At 40.7% G+C, this 19491-nt stretch overlaps 1 protein-coding gene across 2 annotated transcripts in view; it reads right to left on the bottom strand.

Annotated features, from left to right (window-relative positions):
* INTU (inturned planar cell polarity protein) overlaps positions 1-15844 on the bottom strand; it is an 84656-nt gene extending 68812 nt beyond the window's left edge. For both annotated transcript variants that reach the window (XM_079153678.1, XM_079153679.1), the window contains exons 1-2: positions 15633-15844; positions 3183-3721 (exon numbers count right to left, since the gene is read on the bottom strand). In XM_079153678.1, the coding sequence (XP_079009804.1) occupies positions 3183-3721; positions 15633-15775 (682 nt within the window). In that variant the 5' untranslated portion in view covers positions 15776-15844. The remainder of the gene's footprint in view (positions 1-3182; positions 3722-15632) is intronic.
* Positions 15845-19491: the final 3647 nt, after the last annotated feature.

Genomic DNA, 19491 nt, shown 5'->3' with positions numbered 1-19491 from the left:
TTTTGAGATTTTAGACTTAGGGGTTTGCTCTTTTTAGGATTTTGGCATTTAGGGCTATGGCGTTTGCGATTGTATCTTTCAGGATTATGAAGGGCCTCATGGGCAGTGGTATCTTATTGTGGTTTCAATTTTCATATTTCTCTGACAAATACTAAAGTCGAAACCCTTTCACATATCTTAGAGTCATTTGGATATCCTATTTTGTGCAGTATCTGCCTGGGTTTCTTGTCTATTATCTAACTGGGTTGTCTATATTTTTACTACTGATTTGCAGTTTATTTTATAAAAGTCCCTTGTCAGTTCTAGAAAGTCTGCCTTTTTGACTCTTACAATAGTATCTCTTTTTGCTAGACCCAAGTTCTTAATTTTAATATACATGTCATCATTTTATTTTGTGATTAATATTATATAAAAACCCTTTCTGAAGTTTTGAAAGGGTTATCCCATATTATCATATTATATTATCATATTATATTATAGATAATTATCTAATATATTATATTATAATATATTATTATATTATCATTATCTTATAGAAATCTTTTTTATATGTGGATGCACACTCTGCTCAAAATTGATTTTTCTGAATGGTGTGAAATGAGAGTCAAATCTCTCCTTTTTTTCCTTATACGGATACTTTTTGAGACTCTCAAAAAGTTTATATATATATTGGTTCCTTATCTGTAGATTTTCTGTTGTGAGTCACAGATACCTGTGTATGTTTGAAGGAAAATATTGATATGGTGCTTGGTATGTGGAAGGTGCTCAATATATGTTTGTTGAAGGGATTATATTGATTTGGATTATTTGATTATTATTTGAAATTCACAGTTGATGCTACACTATAACATTTAGAGGAAACTATAGGCTTCTTTTCCCTTTTGTTCATATTTGGTAAGGCAGTGTACTAACAAAGGTCACAGCAAATTAGAATTCTTAAAGGAAAAATAGTAGGACCACCAATGGTAGAAGCTTTCTTCCTCTCTATGGTTCATTCTCTTTCCTTTACACCAGATGTCAAGAGAAGAGGATAAAAGGAATTGTAGATATCTGTCTTTAAACCAGTCCATTTAGATACTGAGGAAAGGCCCTAGGTATGTAGAAAGAGAAGGCACTAGCCGGAGTTTCCCATCACGTGGGATGGGAAAATGGGTGGTTGGCAAACCACCCGGCAGGATTTCCTAAGTAAGAATCTTGGCCTGCTGTAAAAATAAAAAAATTAATCTGAGAAATAGTTCAATCCCATTATTTTATAAGAAAGACATTTGAGGACTAACAACATACAAGTAGACATTAGCTCCCATTCCAGTTATCAACTGCTGTATTACAAATCATCCAAAACATTTATTGGCTTGACACAACCACATTAATTTGCTGTCTGTTCTGGCTCTGGGCTCAGCTAAGGTTCTCACAAGAGGTTCCTCACACAGTTACAGCTAGGTGGTGGATGGGGCTGGAGGCATCTTGGAGGCTTCTTCACTCATGTCTGATGGGTGGGACCTCAGCTAGTCTGTCAGTCAGAACACCACTCCTGGCTTTTCCATATGGTCTGGACTTCTCACAGAAGAAGTCCAAAAGAATCCCCAAAAGAACTGGGCAGAAACAGTATCACCTTTTATGATCCAACCTCGTAAGTCACACAACTTCACTTAATCTGTAGTTACAGGCCCAGCTAGACTTGAGGACATGGATGTAATTCTCCCTAGGGAGTACTAACATCATATTACCAGAAGACAATGTGAAGATGCTGTTGCTGCCATTTTGGAACACACACTTTGTTACACAATTCTGGAGGACACTCTGTATAAGTTCTATCATGACAGTTATCACACTGTGAAACTGTCTGTTTGTGACCCATCCCTTCCAAGAGAATATGAGCTCCTTTAGAGGAGTATCAGATTGCTACAGCAATCTTTGCATTCTTGGCACTTAGTAGATGCTCAAAAAATGTTTTATTTGTTGAATCTATGAACAAAAAGCTGAAATTCAGACTCCAAGTCAGATATACTTAAAAATGTTTCTGAAGTATCTAAAGTCTTCTCCGTCTAATCTCTCAAACTGGGTCAACTTAAAAGGCTGTCAGCTTTTAGAAACTATTGTAACTTTTAAGTTTCATTAATAATATAGACTTCATCTTTTTTCTTAAACTAATGTTGAAATTTTTTATACCTTTATTTTATTAATTTATTTTTATATGATGCTGAGGATCGAACCCAGTGCCTCACATGTGCTAGGCAAGTGCTCTACCACTGAGGTACAACCCCAGCCCCAAAAATATTGACCTTATCTTTAATTAATAAGATTGCTACTGGCCAGGCATGGTGGAGCATGCCTATAATCCCAGCAGCTCAGGAGGCTAAGGCAGGAAGATTGTGAATTCAAAGGCAGCTCAGCAAATTAGTGAGGCCCGAAGCAACTCGGCAAGACCCTGTCTCTAAATAAAAAATAAAAAGGTCTGGGATGTGCTTAGGGATTAAGTACCCCTGGGTTCAATCCCCGGTACCAAAAGGGAGAAAAAAAAAAGAGTGCTACTAATTCAAACATTATATGCAACACCTTAAAATTTATCAGTAAAACAAAATGTTCATCTTAATGCATATTCAGAATAACTTGAGGACTTAACGCTTTTCCTCAAAACCAGTGGACTATTTTATGACAAGCATTCTTAAAAGGAAATTTAGGTATAACACTACTGTTGCTAAGTATGCCAAATGAAACAGTTTAAAACCACTCCAAGAACTGAGTGTACCCAAGTGCAAACATACAATTTGAAAGTATTTTTATTCACAAATTATAGATTTTTGTATCATGCTATTGGATGCAGTCATTCAAGCCTAAATTATCACCATACAATCAACTTATTTTCTTTTTCTTGTCAGCAAATATAACCAAGCTTAAATAAAATTACGTAATTCAAAACTTGAAAATTAGGCTATTCCCAGGCCTGAACAAGGACCACAGTATTGAACACACGGAACTGCTTATTTTAAGAACACTGTGCCTTGTGGTGTACCAATTGCAACAATTTCTCTACCATAGAGAAATAATCAGTAGGTCACTAATTAGTCCCTCATCTGTGGAGACTCTATAATACTGCTCTTCTTTTATCACAACTCTCAGAAGGCATTATCATCAACCTCCTATCTCTGCAAACAACACGGACGTTCATCAGCGACACTTACCAATTACTACCTGACCACTCTTCATGGCAGCTCCTCCTGGTACGAGGCCATGGACCACAAGCTTTTCTCCATCACCCTGCTTTCCACTTCTTCTCCAGCTCCACTTGGTCTGGTGGATGATTCCAACCAGCACTTCTAGAAGTCTGAGCTGCTCTCTGGCTTTTGCGATGGTGAGCTTTTTGGGGTTGACATAAACACTTACATCTTTGTACCGCTGTTGGATAATGACTCCTGTCTTCTGACTGGATTGATGCTTTAGAATGGATACTGGCCCATTATCACTGCTACTTTTTTTATTGTTGCGCTTGGGTAAAAGTCTTTTACTTTTTAAGATCTTGGTAAGCCTCCTGAGCTTGGGCTCGCACGTTTTCCTTTCTTCCTGGTCACCCTCCTCAATGATGACCTCATTTTCACTGAACCTGACGTGGTTCACGGTCGGTGTCTCGGGAAGGAGGCTCCCCTCTTCGCCCTCGCTCAACTCCACGTAAAACAATTCTCCACTTTTCTGCACGCTTTCCAGCCACTCGGGCTCCAGATCACTAGGAAACAGAGAAAAGATAATCTGGATGCAGTTCAACATACCAAAAGTTTCACTTCCCAGGGGATGAGGATGGGATTGGATGGGGGAGGGGTGAATTTTCTTTGATTATTTCAAATTCTTCCAAACATTTTTAATTTATTGATAAAACATTTTTAATTTATTAATATTATTTCCTATAGAATGTATTCTGTAGGGTCTTGAATAATGGGAGTTGGGGGACCAAATTTTAAAAAAGGGGGTCCTCCTATATAATCAATAGGATTTTAAAAAATAAATTAATTCAGTTACTGTATCATTATTGTTTGCTTTAGACAACTACACCAGACAATGATTTACCTTAGCTGTTGACTATGCAATTGTATACACAGAAACCAGCCGTTTGGAATTTGTACTTGAAAATATTCTATATGCACAGAAGTTGTTAAGCATGGCATTCACAGATTATTTACAAAAAACCTTTTAAAAATTCATTCATGGACAGGAAGATGACAGAAATGAGCTAGGCAGTGAGTTCTGATCTCCTCACAACACAAAAAGAGACCACAAAGGAAAAGCAGAATAGAGAGATGGGTGACAAAATAGATGCTCTAAGACTCAATATTGATGCCAAACAGGGAAAGAAGAAAAAAAAAAAAAACATGTTGTTATGCTTATTGGCATTTTCTTAAAGTATCTGGAATTATCTTATATGATCCCAAAAACTAAAAAATGTGCACTATGTAGTTTAACCATATATACTGATCCCAGAACAATATCCATTTACACCTGTTATTGCAGTCAAATTGTTCTCAGAAGTATGTCTGCTTGTGATAAATTATATGGTTCCTCTATTTCTTTCATTGGCTATGACTGAGTTAACCAGTATCTGTTAATTCCCAACTTTACATTTTCTTCTATAAATCATATATTTCACGTCTTCTTATGATTTCTTTTCCATTTACCCCTTTGACTTGGATAATCTACAGAAAATCTGTCCCAGAATTACTGGTAATTTTACTGAGAATTTAATATTCTAACAATTCTTAACTAACCAACTATTTTAATCCATTATGTTCCATTGTCACATATATAGGACATCTATAAAAAATTGAAAAACAAATATATCACTTATGGTCACTTTAAACTAAATAATGTTTTAAAAGTTCTTTAAAAAATGAAAAACAAGACTCAATATTACAAGGTCGGAGATGTGGAAGATAGGTTACCAGAGTAGAAAACAAACTCAGAGTCCCCTGAACCCAGACCCAACCTGGGGATGGGAAGGGGGAAGGGACAGGAGAGAGAAGCAAGGGCAGATAATCCTCCTAACAACACTTTGGAAAGACAGACAAAACTTAAAGTGTGGCTAACAGAAGGCTCCTCAAGACAGCAATCAGCTTAAAACCAAAGTGCAACAGCAAGGAGCCAGGAGCCATCACCCCCTCACATCAGCATGGGCCTTCCCACGCCCAGACAGCTGCAAACTAAACCAGGGGGCAGTCCCCTGCAGCGGGGCCTCTTAAGAATCTGGCCAGAAAGAACTTCTAGAAGGACCACTGCTAGTCAGGATTCACTGAAACCCTCTCTCCCGCCCTCACCACGAGCAAGGGGAACGGATCAGGCTGGTGCGAACTGTGCCAGGAACTCGCCTAACCCTGCTCAGCCTTGGAAGCCCAGGCAGGGCAGAAAGCTCAACTCAGACAGGGCAACGAAGCAGCTTAGCCCCGGAATCACCAGGCCCTGACCAGCAACGCTGGGGGGAGGCACCACGGAAGCCCAAGGACAGGACCCAGGATGGAAGGGCCATATCAGGGGAAAGCTGCCTTGTCAGGGCCAAGGTGACGGTTTATTCAGGGCTACGCCAACTGCTCAATGAGGGGATTAGGAAAAAGACAGAGCGACAGAGAGCAGAGGAAAAGTCAGGGCCTCTGGTGGGGAAGGCTGAGCACGATGAGCAAGTTCAGCACTTTCATTATACAGATTTAAACATCAGAAAGATTTACTGTGAGAAAGCTTCTTCAAGGTGAACTGAGCTGAAGCCCAGTTAGGGCCTATCAGCTTGTGCCTCTAATTCTCTGCCTCGGGCAGCAGGTGTTTGAACCCAAGGTTATGAGCTAATAAAATTCCTTGCCTACCAAGGACCTTCCCTTTGAACAGAGCATCACCATACAACTGGGCGGTTTTCTCAGCACTTTTGCACTGAGAAATTTCTAAGAGAGGCATCGCCTCTGTCTCTGGGCAGTCCAAAGAGCTCCCGACAGTGCCTGAACATTCAGTGACATGGAGACCTGATGGAGAATTACCAGAGCCCACAGAGAAAGAAGGGATGACTCCCAGCCTTACTTGGCACACAGCCTGACCCAGGATCACAGCCGGGGAGTGAAACGGCATTGCTGACACTCATGGGAGCTCGCATCAGACTTAGTAAATAGAGGCAGTGAATCCCCTGCCCACCATTCACAATCTGGGGCAGCAGAAAAGACAGGCGGGTGAACCACATGGGACCCTTCACCACCGTACCCGGAGAGTGGCGCTGCCAGGGGAATACTTCTGCACCACAGAACACACGTGGGACACCCACAACCAGAGTCACTGCGCTCACAGCCGCCAGGATCTTCACTACCATGAAAAGGAGGCTACCGAGAGGAGCAAGCACACGCAACCCACAGCAGACACAGAGCGCCTCAGAGCCTGCATCCTGCATACGGAACACAGCAGAAACAGCCCTCACAACACTGCACCCTCCAAGATTCAGCTGCAGGCCTCTGAGCGGACAACCCAGAAGCCGCTGCTGGGAGGGTCATGACAACCAGGGGCTTGGCTCCTGTGGCCCTGCAACTTGTGAGAGATCCAGAGCCAAAGACCAATGGACATCTGCTAAATGTCCAAACCTCAAAGAGATCCAAACCAAAATTCAACAAGAAATTTCTTCACCTTGACATATTTACTGCAAACACCTCTAATGTCAACTCTGATCATATAAAAACTCTTAAACTTGAATGATAACTGTTACCCAATAGCCAACACTGTACCTGGAACTCACTTGACTGTATCTCATCTCATGGTCTGAGGCATTAATTGGCATCAGTCTTCCTGTCTCTGTTTTCCAAGCCCCTCTTGTCCCCAACTCATCCTCTTGCATTATCTGCTACTACCTCAAAAACCATCTTCCTCCTTTCTACCTTGGAGTGAATTATTATTCTATTATATCTCCCCTCTTTTTTTGGCCACTCTTTCTTCCTTCTCCCTTTTAACACTCATGGTTATAGTAAGTTTACTAAATTTACTGACCTATTCCAAAGTGGCAGGTTTGTACCTGAACTTGAGGAACTGCGGAGAGCAATTACAAAAAGCTTTCATTTCTTGTAAGGTTGTCCAGAATGAGGCGTGGCTCTGCAGTTGATAGGGCTCAGCGGCATCTCTTGAAGTGGTGCTGATCTTGAGATCCGCAGAGATTGAGAGCTGACTTAGCACTGACTTAAAATATCATTACCTAGATAGTCACCCAACCCAGGGCTCTCATGAGGAAGAAGCTCACCAAGTCGTCCTTCACTTAGAAGTGGGAACTACACTGATGGATGGGCAGACGTACAAACAACATGAAAATGCAAGTAAACAAATCATCCCAAACAGCCCTCAATGCTTGAGCAACGGACTGGAGGAAATGCCAGAGAAGGAATCTAGAAAGTTCAGAGTTAAAATGTTCTATGAGCTGAAAAGAAAGTAAGGAGTGAAATCAGAGAAAACACTGGAAGTGAAAGATCACTTCACTAAAGAGACAGAGATTCTGAAAGAGAACCAAACAGAAACCCTGGAAATAAAAGAATCAATAAACGGGGAGGCGCCGGCACCAGGGGCGCAGCCTGGGAAGCTCCCGCGGCCTCCAGGAGGCAGGGGAAGCCCAGGCGGAGGCCAGCCTCCGGAGGCTCGGCCCAGGAGGAACCTTCCGACACAGCTCAAACCAAAGGGAAAACGGGCTGCAGCGACTGACCGGGACACTAAAGACTTACCCGCCGAAAATGGAGAGGCTGAAAACCAGGAGGGTCCAGCCTCTGACGAAGCAGCAGAGAAAGAAGCCAAGTCCGATCCGCCGAACACCACGTCCTATCGTGTACGCATGTCCTGTTTCCCTTCCTGCACAAGTTGATGGTTTTTATCAACTGCTTTGTAAATGCAAGTTTTTCAGTAGCTCTAGAAACATTTTTGAAAAGGAGGGATTCCCACCTCATCCTATTTTTTAAGTATAAATGATTTTTTTTTTAGAAGTGAAATCATTTGCTGGTTATTTTTGGGTACAACCATCAAATAGTGGGATATTGAAATATGGGAGGCTGGGACTGCCCTGGGTGTCAGCTTAACATTCCATAGGTGGGGGTCAGTTTTATACCTACGATACAAAGCATGTTAAGTGGCAGTTTGGAGTCACAGTCTTGCATTTAATGTCTTATATATTTTAAATTACTTCTATTCCTGTGTTTGAATAGAACTGTTTCCTGAAGAAGTCCACTACTGCATCATTGCTGTCAGAATCGTGTGTGCTCTGTAACATCTTTGGTCATGGAAGTCTTAGTTTTCCTAATATTTTTAATGTGCTGTGAAAGATTGAAAGTTTGAGTATGTAGGGTGTGTGACAAAGTTTTGAATTTGTGGGACCTAAATAACAACAGCATTCAAAGATATTGGTACTTGATATTCTATTAAGAAAAATTTGCCTCCAAATTCAAAGCTGGAAAGTCACTAGAATAACTGAAAAAGAATCACAGTACAAGGCTTTTTAGATTTCCAGTATGTGTGTTAAGAATTGTGTACAAAGTGAAATGTCTATGTACTGATTCTCAATACAGCCAATAAAATCTCAAATATGAAGAAAAAGAATCAATAAGCCAAATTAAAAATTCAATGGAAAGCATCACCAGTAGATTAGATCACTTTGAAGACAGATTTTTAATCCTCAAAGTACATAATTTTGAAATTATAAGGTTGACCATAAAGAAAAGATGTTAAGAGAACATGAACAGGTTATTCAAGAAATCTGGGATAACATCAAGAAGCCAAATTTAAGAATCACTGGTGTAGATGAAGGCTCTAAAATACAAGCTAAAGAGATGTACAATCTTTTCAATGAAATAAGAAAAATTTCCAAACTTTAAGAATCAGATGGAAATTTAAATATAAGAGGCATACAGAACTCCCAATATACAAAGTCACAATAGATCCACTCCTAAACACATTATTATGAAAATGCCTAACACATGGAATAAAGATAAGATTTTAAAAACTATAGGAGAAAAATGATTGGTCACACTGGATTGGTAAGCCAATCCAGATTTCAACTGATTTCTCAACCCAGACCTTAAGAGCCAGAAGGGCTTGTGATAATATATAGGAAGCACTGAAAGAAGATGAATGCCAACCAAGAATACTATACCCAGCAAAAATTAAGCATCAGAATTGATGATGAGATAAAAATTTTCCATGACAAACAAGAGTAGAAGAATTCATAACTAGAAAGCCTATACAATAAAACAAACTCAATAAAATACTTCATGGAGAAGAAATGAAAATAAAAATGAAATCCATCATAGGGAGGAATTACATTAGAAAAAGTCAATCAAAGGAGAATCAAGTCCAATTTTAACATTGGAAATGAATCAAAATGGCAGGAAATAAAAATCATTTATTGATAATAACATTAAATATAAATGGTGTAAACTCTTTGACCAAAAGACAGGTTCACAGATTGGATTGAAAAACAAAACCCAACAATACACTGTTTATAAGAAACTTACCTCACAGGCAAGACATTCACAGACTGAAGGAAAAGGAATGGGAAAAACGCACAATTCACATGGGACTCATAACCGAGCAAGGGTTTATAGTCTCATATCAGATAAAGTGGACTTTAAGCAAAGATTAATCAGAAGAGACAAAGGTCATTTCATACTGCTTACAGAAATCATATATCAACAAGATAAATTGATTGTAAATACTTAAGTCCCAAGCAACAAAGCATCTATATACATCAAATAAACCCTTCTCAACATTAAGAATCAAAGAGACCACAATACAATAATATTAGGTGACTTCAACATGTTTCTGTCACCATTGGATATATCATCCAAACAAAAACTAAGTTAAGGTTCTTCAAAACTAAAAAATACAATTAATAATATGGATCTAACAGATATCTGTAGAGTATTTCACTTATCAATGACTGAATTCATTTTCTTCTCAGCAGCACATAGAACAGTTTTCAAAATAGACCATATTTAGGATCACAAAGCAAATCTGAGCAAACACAATAAAAGAGGTAATATCTTGTATTCTATCAGAAATGAAATTAGAAATCAACGATAAGATAAAAAACAGAAATCACTCTGGTATCTGGAGATTAATACACTTTTGAATGATGAATAGATAGCAGAAGAAATCACGGAAGATAAAAAAAACATTTAGAGGTAAATGAGAATAGCAAAACAACACATCAAAATCTCTGGGCACTATGAAGACAGTTCTAAGAGGGAAGTTCATAGCATTGAGTTCATACATTAAAAGAATAGAAATATACCAAATAAATAATCTAACACTGCATCTCAAGGCCCTGGAAAAAGAAGAAACCAAAACCAAAATCAGTAGAAGACAGGAAATAATTAAAATCAGAGCTGAAATCAATGAAATTGAGATGAAAAAAAAAAAAAAAAACAAAAAACAAAGAGCAACAAAACAAGGAATTGGATTTTTGAAAGGATAAACAAAATTGATAAGCCCTTAGCTGAACCAACCAAAAGAAAGAGGGAAAACATTCATATTATCAAAATCTGAGATGAAAAAGGAAATATCACCACAGACACTATGAAATAGAGGATCAGCACGAACTATTTTGGAAGTTTCTACTCCAATAAGCTAGAAAAACTTGAAGATACTGACAAAATACCTAGAGACCTATGACCCACCCAAGATGAAGGAGGATATAGAAAACTTAAAACAGATCAATTTCAAGTAATGAAATTGAAGCAGCAGTTAACAGTCTTCCAACAAAGAAAAGTAAGGACCAAGGGGATTCTTGGCCAAATTCTACCAGACCTCAAAGAACTAATATTAATCCTCCTCAAATTAGTCTATGAAACAGAAAAGAAAGGAACCCTGCCAAACTCATCCTACAAAGCCAGTGCACCCTGACACACACAGGTAAAGGGGCCCAGATGGGGAGGAGCTTCTGTGATGGACAGGATGGGGTGGAGTTAGGGGAGCCATTCTCTCAGGGAAACTGGACAGGGAACCACTCCCAGGCAGCCCACATACTTCTGTGGCTGCTAGTTCCTGGAAGGCAGGCCTGTGTCCCATGGCTCAGTCTAATCTGATTCTGCTAGACAAGTTTGGCTTCCCACAAATTATTGCTATTAAAAATATTGAAATAGCATTAAAAATTCTAGTAACACACCTACTCACAAATCCTACCCTGCTCAATGTTATGAACAGTTCACCTTTCAAACCGCTACCCTTTAAAGTGAAGTTGGTTTCACTGGAAAAATGAACATGTCTTTTCTGAAACGCGAGCTGGTATGAAAGGGTATAATTTGTGTTCTCATCATTCAAACAGAAACTTTTCTATTTTCTACAGTGTTTATTAGCAACATTTTCACCAAATATCTCTTTCTAAATGCTGTGAAAACAGCACCCAAAATATATCACTCAGTTCTTAACTACTGCCCGGTCTGTGATCGGTTAAAATAGAATTTTCAAGTATATATGAGTCACTTTTTTAAAAAGTCATAATTAGCTCAAAATATCAAAACTAATATTTCTTGGGTTCCAGCTGACTCCTGAGGTGCGGCATCACTTCAGTTGCTGAGCACCACTTAGCACTGCTCATTGACCATGCATCAGTCATTTCAACCACACCATGTGCACTCCCAGACTTCGGTATTGACAAGCTACCTATGCTCACCACAAATATGTACACAGAAAATGTATCATTAGTTTAACTAGTACAGTATAAACACCACAATTATACCTTCATAACTTATCTATACATATAAATTTAAACAAAATGTTTTGTTATTTATAGAAAAATCTTTATAGCATACATACACAAACTTAGCATATATATACGCCAAGTATAAAGATGGTGCATTTTAGCCCAGCATGGTGGCGTACACCTGTAATCCCAGCAGTTAAAGAGGCTGAGGCAGGAGGATCGAGAGTTCAAAGTCAGCCTCAGCAACTCAGTGAGACCCTGTCTCTAAATAAAATATCAAATGAGATGAGTGGCACAGTGGTTAGTGTCCCTGCGTTCAATCCCTAGTACAAACAAATAAAAAATAAAAAATTAGATGGTCTGCTATAATCTCTCCAATCTGAATGTGAAACCACTTTTTTGTTATGATTCTAAGATGCATGCAGGTGAGGGATGGAAGGGATAGCATCCAATGGTGGAACAAATAAATAGTACCAGACACTGTGCTAATACCAGAATTACAAGAATGAAACTATCAGTTTCTGCCTTTGCTTAGTGGGGAAAAGAAAGAGAGGAAGAACCCATGACAATGCACTTAGAGTACAAGAGAGAGACACATATGAGTGCTGTACAGCCCAGCTGAACAACAACTGGTTGAGAAGAGACCTGGGGAGCCGAGGAAAAAGAGAAGTTTAAACAAGTAACAAAAGAGAAGGCTTGAGGGACAGTGTCCACCGCCTACGTGGAAACCCGTCAGTGACTGCGGGTGCCAGAGTAACGTGCAAGGGGTGGAAGGACAGGAGTCGAGATCTGGCTTCCACAGAGGTCAGAGGGCATCAGGGAAGAGTATGCAGGGTCTAAAGGTCAGATGTCCCTGAAGAGTCCTGCTGTGGAAGAAAACTGAGGTGGGTTTGAGATAAACACAACCCAAGGCAAGACTAGTTGGCATTTCAGTAGTCAAGGCAAAAATAACTAACTTAATAAGGACGGAAGACATACTTGAAAATCACCAGGACTCTGAGATTCAGTAGTGAAGAAGATGAGAAAGAAGGGATTAACATGACTAGATTTCTGGCTAGTGACTACCAGCTTCTCTCTATGCATACACAGGCACAAATAAATGGAAGCATAATTACCACAGTCATTTTCCTTCCTACTTCTCATTGATATAAACAATGTTAAAAACACATGTTCTATAATCACATAAAACATATATACTTATATGAAGGTATATACTTAGCTTTGTAATTTCTCACTTGACAATACAGGTCTGAAAGCCCTAATGGCAGCATAATATTCCATATCAAGGACGTAGCATATTCACTCATTTAGCTACTGATAAGCTTTATATTCTGTTTTAATTTTTGTTTTTCTCTAACAAAGTTACAGTGACTATCTTTATATGTATGTGTACGTACAGGTCTTTGCCCAAAAGACTACACCAATGCATATTTTCACCATCAATGTGTGAAAATATGAAAAGTAGAAAATAGTTACTTTATGGGGAAGAGATTGGGCCACTACTATGTCAATCAAGTGATGGAGGTTAGGAAAACCACAGAACTAAGAACTTGTCATAGACCAGAGAAGACTAAGGAGACAGACTGACTACAGGCAATTTGATATCCTGGGTTGAATCCTGGAACAGAAAAAAAACATTTGTGGCAGAATGGTGAAATCCAAATACAGTTTGGAGTTTGGTTAATAGTACTTACCAGTGTTAATTTTCTTAGTTTTGACAAATGAGCAATAGTTGTGTAAGATATCAACATGAGGGGAACCTGGGAGAAGGGCTTATGGGAATGCTGTACTATCTCTGCAACTCTTCTGTAAATCCAAACTTACTCCAAAATTTAAAGATTATTTAAACAAACAAAATTAATGGTGTCTCTTTCGTGAGAATGTCCACATGCCAGATTAAGACATATTATACCAATCTAAAACCTTCCTCTTCTACAGCAAGCCTGAAAGAACTCTACAGAATGTATCCTAAAAGGTGGATTTTTATCCCCCAAACAATAAATGTACTGACAATCACATGCAGCTCAAATTGATTTTCAGTTACAAAACATATATGAAACAATGGTTAACTTCCAAAAAGAACATGTAGATCGTTAACTAGAACTTGGAAAGTTCAAGATAAGATTCTTTATGTGAATCGATATGTAGTATATTTTCCTAAGTAAGCTTCATATAGACCATAAAAGATAATAGGCAATTCATCTCTCTTTGATTAAGGTTCACAATGGTATGCCTTTGATCAAACACTGGTTCTGTCCAAGGTAGGAAGACTGCCTACTTGGTGATTGCAGATTAGGGAGGTGAACACCTAACACCAAGAGAGAAACCAAACCTAAGCCTTCTGGACCATGTCAGCAAATCAACCTTTAAGTCATATACATCAAGAAAGGACAGACATAAAATCTGAATCTTGATAGGACTCAACATAGAGACCAGAAAAATATTTTCCAATAGCAATTTACTGTACTTTTTCTATTGGAAGACAGAACATTAGGGTGAATAATGAATGACTACTGTAGGAATCTTAATGATCACTTTAAAAAACAAATATAACAGATAACATGTGTTCTAGAAAATGAAATACTTAAGACATTACCCTATCACAAGGTACTCACAAGGTATTGCATATTTTGAAGAAACTGGGTTAGCTCATTTATTTTCAAACCACCAAGTGCAGGGTGCTCCATTGGAAATCAGTGTCTTGAATTTCTATGACAACACTTAACTGTGGGTGACTATGGGAAAATGACATATTATCTCTAGGCTAAATATGTATGACTCCAAGATGTTGAGAAACCAAAAGTTGGAGTCTCACACTATCTATTGCTTCCATACAAGGATCAGTAATTTCCATGTAACCTTTATTTCCTTCCAGCAGCTTCCCTTAATAACCATGAATTTTTAAAATACTTTTAAATGACCACAACAAACTGGGTGCAGTGGTACATGCCTACAATCTCAGCTATTTGGGAGACTGAGACAGGAGGATCACAAGTTCAAGGCTATCCTAGACAACTTAGAAGGACACTCTCAAAACATAAAAGGGGCTCAAGATGTAGCTCTGAGGTAGAGTGCTTGCATAACCTGCATGAGGTCCAGGTTTCAATCCCCTGTACTGATTTTTTTAAAAGGTCACAAAGAGATTACAAAAAGTTGATATTCTTAAACTCGTTTAAATCTTAACGAATACAATCTATTCTTAAGTTTCTAGAAGGTATTAAGCAGGCTTTCCTCCTACACTTACAAAGACAATAATAAAAATGTTTAATTATAAGTGAAAATAATTTAGGAGCAACTCTTACTCGTGAATACACATTATTTGTAACTGTTATTCCTAACTACCCATAAAATGCCATCTTGAAAGTCTGTAGGGCAGTCCCTTATCAGCTGGGTTGATGTTTGGTACCTAAAACTTTCACATTTAGGTATTCATTTCAAGCTGTTCTGATTGGCTTTTCCAAAAAGTTCTTCGTCCACAGTAAAACAGATTCCTTAAAAAATGAAATATTGGGTATTGTGAATAAAAAAAAAAAAACTTAGGGTATTATTAAGGATACAAACATGGAAAGCACACTCAGGGATCTGTACTTTAAAGAGCAACTATGACCAGACAGAAAACCAGGGGGATGCATGAAACACAGCACAAACGGGGCAGAGGCTGTCCTCAGGTGGGGCGCGACCCCGCAGCCCACAGCGGTCACCTTCCCCGCAGGGGGGACACCTACGCAGCCGCCTCGGAAAACCTGCAGGGTGTCCGCGTTCAGCACACGGCGCGGCTGAGGCGCCCAGACGGCAGCAGGAAGGGCGCAGCCACCCGGGAAGGCAGCCTCCAGAACATTCCCTGGCCGCGCGGAAGCCGGGCGGGCCCGAGACTCCGCGGGACGCAGCGGTCCCGGCTGGCGCCGCGCGGCCACGTGCGCCCTCGGGCTGCCCGGTCCCCTCCAGCACTCACTCGGAGGCGCCGCTGGCCGAGGCGCAGGAGCCCGAGGAGCCGGTCCAGTCCGCGGAGTCACAGTCCTCGTCTTCCTGTGAGGCGGAGTCTGCGGGGAGCGCGTCCGGGCCCCCGCGCGGGGCCCCCCAGGCCGGCGACGCCATCGGGAGGGCTGCAGGGCGGCCGGTGGGGCGCTTCACAGCCCGCCGCCACCGCCCGCGGGGGCCGCCATGTTGCCGCCGCCGGGGAAGGGGCGGGGTCACGTGACCGCGCCGCGCCGCTGCCATTGGTGGCGGCCGGGTTGCCAGGGCGACGGGGAAGCCGCCGGCGGAGGACGCCGGGAACCGCGCGGAGCCGGACCCGGGAGCGCGTCTCCTAGTCGAGCGGGGGCGGCTGAGACGTCACCGCCGCTTCCCCTAAACGTCCTCCCTTGCGGGCCGCGCAGCTCGTTGCACCGGGAGAACCACTGTCCGCTTCCAGTTCGCACTCGTGAACGGAGCCGCAGAGGCGCCCGGCTCGGGTTCCGTTACCGGCAGAGGAAACGGCCCTGCTTAGGGACCTGCACCGAGTGGGCGCGTGGAAGCACCTCTAGGTGTCAGGTGAACACGCTCGCTTGTGGCGCCATGTCTGCATTTACAGCACTTGCTAACCGTTCCACATTTCCCCCGAGGTGCTGTCGAGTGCTTCAGACGGGTGATGGTTTTGTTTTCAAACAGAAGTTTAGAATCTCGGTGTTCTCATTACTGAGGTCGGGAGAGTAAGCCCGTACATCTGACCTGTCGTCTGTGAGCACCTACTTCAGATCGTTTTGACGACATAATAGCTGTCACTGATTGTCAGCCGTTGCTCAGATTGTGTACTCTCTCTATTTATGAACCATGCTAAGTATTCGCACACCATAAAGTTAGTGTTTTCTCCATATAGAAATAAAGACTCAGGCTTAGAGAGGTCGTGCAGCCTGTCGACGGTTACAGGCTAGCTGGCAAAAAGACGAACCAAGAAGTCATCACATGAAATTTTCCCTACAGGACTCAGTTCAGTAGCCTTCCCTCATCTGTGGTTTCCTTTTCACAGTTCCTGGAGGTCAGTCAAGGTCAGAAAATATTAAAAGTTCCAGAAGTGACTAATATGTAATGTTTACATTGCATACCATTCCGAGCAGCGTGATGAAATCTCCCTCAGTCCTGCTCTGTACCCCTGGCTCATGAATCTGTCCAGTGTATGCACACTGTATAAGACAACCGTCCTGGAGTCACTTCCTAGCTGCTTGTCATGCAGTTGTGTCCAAGTAAGAGATCAACAGAAGGCTAATGGGTCATAATGCCTAAGTCGTTCACTTCATTTCACCACTGCTCACACAATACTATCAATATGGAAGCCTTCTGTGACCTCCAAAGTTGTGGGGTTTCTCCCCACCAGTAAGTAATCAATTCTGCAGCAGTGGACATCAGTGGGGCATCTTCTAATTCAATAACATTCTGACACTGTCTGGAGCCATTGCTCAGTTCCCGAGATTGAACCCTGCATGCCTCCCGACGTATATGGCACTTGCAAGCCCCTTGTCTTCACCAGCTACTAATTGGGATATGCACAACCTTCTCCCCAGGTTGGATTAATTTGCTTGAGAGGCTCACAGAACTCAGGAAGATACTTATGTTTATCAGTTTATTATAAAGAATACTACTCAGGACATGGATGAAGAGATGCACAGGATGAGGTTGGGAGAAGGGGCATGGGTGTTTCCATGACTCACGGTATGCGAGGAACAGGAACCTCCATGTGTTCAACTACCTAGAAGCTCTCTGAACACTGCCCTGTTGGGTTTTTATGGAGACTTAATTTCACAGGCATGCCTGCTAACAGACTGGTTGGGGAAACCCAGCAACACTGGTCTGTGCAGATGCTTCAGCAATCAAGGACAGCTGTTATGTTGTGCTTAAAAAACTATTTAAAGTAGGTATTCACAAATGACAGGTCAAATTTATGGGTTTACTCTTCCAGCCTCAGTAATGAGAACACTTAGATTCTAAACTTCTGTGTTAGAAAAAATATCATCACTCTCATTTGAAGCACTCTATAGTATCTGCTTGGGAGAAATGTAAACCTGTTATCAAGTGCTGTAAAAGCAGACATAGAGCAACAAGTGCAACAAGTGAGCTATTCACCTAACACCTACAGGTGCTTAAATGTGTCCATTCCGTGCAGGGACAGGACCTCTCTGGAATGAGAAGGGTCTCATGATGTTCTATCAGACAAGGTTAGGTCTGAGAATTTCTTGCTGCCAGCTCCAAGACAGAAAAGTAGGGGAAGATGAGAGTTTTTTAAGACCCACCATGGAAAGGGAGTTGTAAGCCAGGAAGCATAGATGAAAACCAAATATATATTTCACAATATCACAATCACATAAACATTGCCATCACAAAAAGAAGGGTGAATACAGGCAAATATGCTATTTTGAGAGAGACCACATTCATATAATACTTAATACAAATAGATTGATATAGTTGTTCTATTTTATTATTGCTATTAATCTCAGACTGTGGCTAATTTAGAAATTAAACTTTATTTTGGTACATATGAATAGGAAAGCACATAGTACATGTAGATTGAGCATCTCTTCCCTGAAAATCCAAAATCCAAAGTGCCATAAAATCCATAACTTTCTGAGCACAGTAGGACACCACAAGGGAAAATTCTACAGCTGATCTTATTCACAGGTCATAGTAAAAACACCAGCACACTAAAGGTATTGCTTAAAATTGTATTTAGACTATGTATATAAGCTGTATATGAAACCTAAGTGAAATTTATTTTTAAACTTAAGAAATCTAATTATGTGTGCGCACATATATATAACAAATAAATCTCATTATGTATGTGTGTGTAGGGAATATTCCTCAAGCTAATCCGACAGCAGTCCCTGACACCCTGGTCCAAGTAAGCCAAACAGTCTGGACAGAGAAACAGGTCATGGTAAAGACTCGCCATGTAATGAAGGTCTTTGCAGTTGCTGAGGCTGAGTTTGAACTGAGAGTAGGCTTTGTTCTGTCAAGCATCCCAGCAAGCTGTGATGTGAGCTTGCCCACACTGCCTTGCCTCATGCTGTGTGCAGGAGCTTGCCAATCCCCCAGTCCTTTGTCTCAGACCTGTAGCTGGGCAGAATTGCTTAGGCATGCTGATTTTAAGTCCTTTGGGTATAGGCCAAGGAGTGGGATAGCTGAGTTAAATGGTGGTTCCATTCCAAACTTTCTGAGGAATCTCCATACTGCTTTCCAGAGTGCTGCACTAATTTGCAATACCACCAACAATGTATGAGTGTACATTTTCCCCCACATCCTCACCATCACCAAAGGACTTAAAATCAGCATACTACAGAGATGCAGCCACATCAATGTTCATAGCTGCTCAATTCACAATAGCCAGACTGTGGAACCAACCTAGATGTCCTTCAGTTGATGAATGGATAAAGAAACTGTGGTATATATATATATATACAATGGAATATTACTCAGCTATAAAGAATAATAAAATCATGGCATTTGCAGGCAAATGGATGAAATTGGAGAATATCATGCTAAGTGAGACAAACCAATCTCAAAAAACCAAAGGACGAATGATCTCCCTGATAAGTGGATGATGACACATAATAGGGGGGGTGGGAGGGGGGTAAGAATGGAGGAAGGAGGGACTGTATAGAGGGAAAAGAGGGGTGGGAGGGGTGGGGGGGAGGAAAAAATAACAATGAATCAAACACCATTACCCTATGTAAATGTATGATTACACAAATGGTATGCCTTTACTTCATGTACAGAGAAACAACATGTATCCCATTTGTTTACAATAAAAATAAATTTAAAATTAATTAATTAATTAATTGAAA

This window comes from Sciurus vulgaris (genome assembly GCF_902686455.1).
Source record: "Sciurus vulgaris genome assembly, chromosome: 9".
NCBI lineage: Eukaryota > Metazoa > Chordata > Mammalia > Rodentia > Sciuridae > Sciurus > Sciurus vulgaris.
The sequence above is the reverse complement of the archived record's forward strand: the minus strand, read 5'-3'. Positions and strand labels throughout refer to the sequence as shown.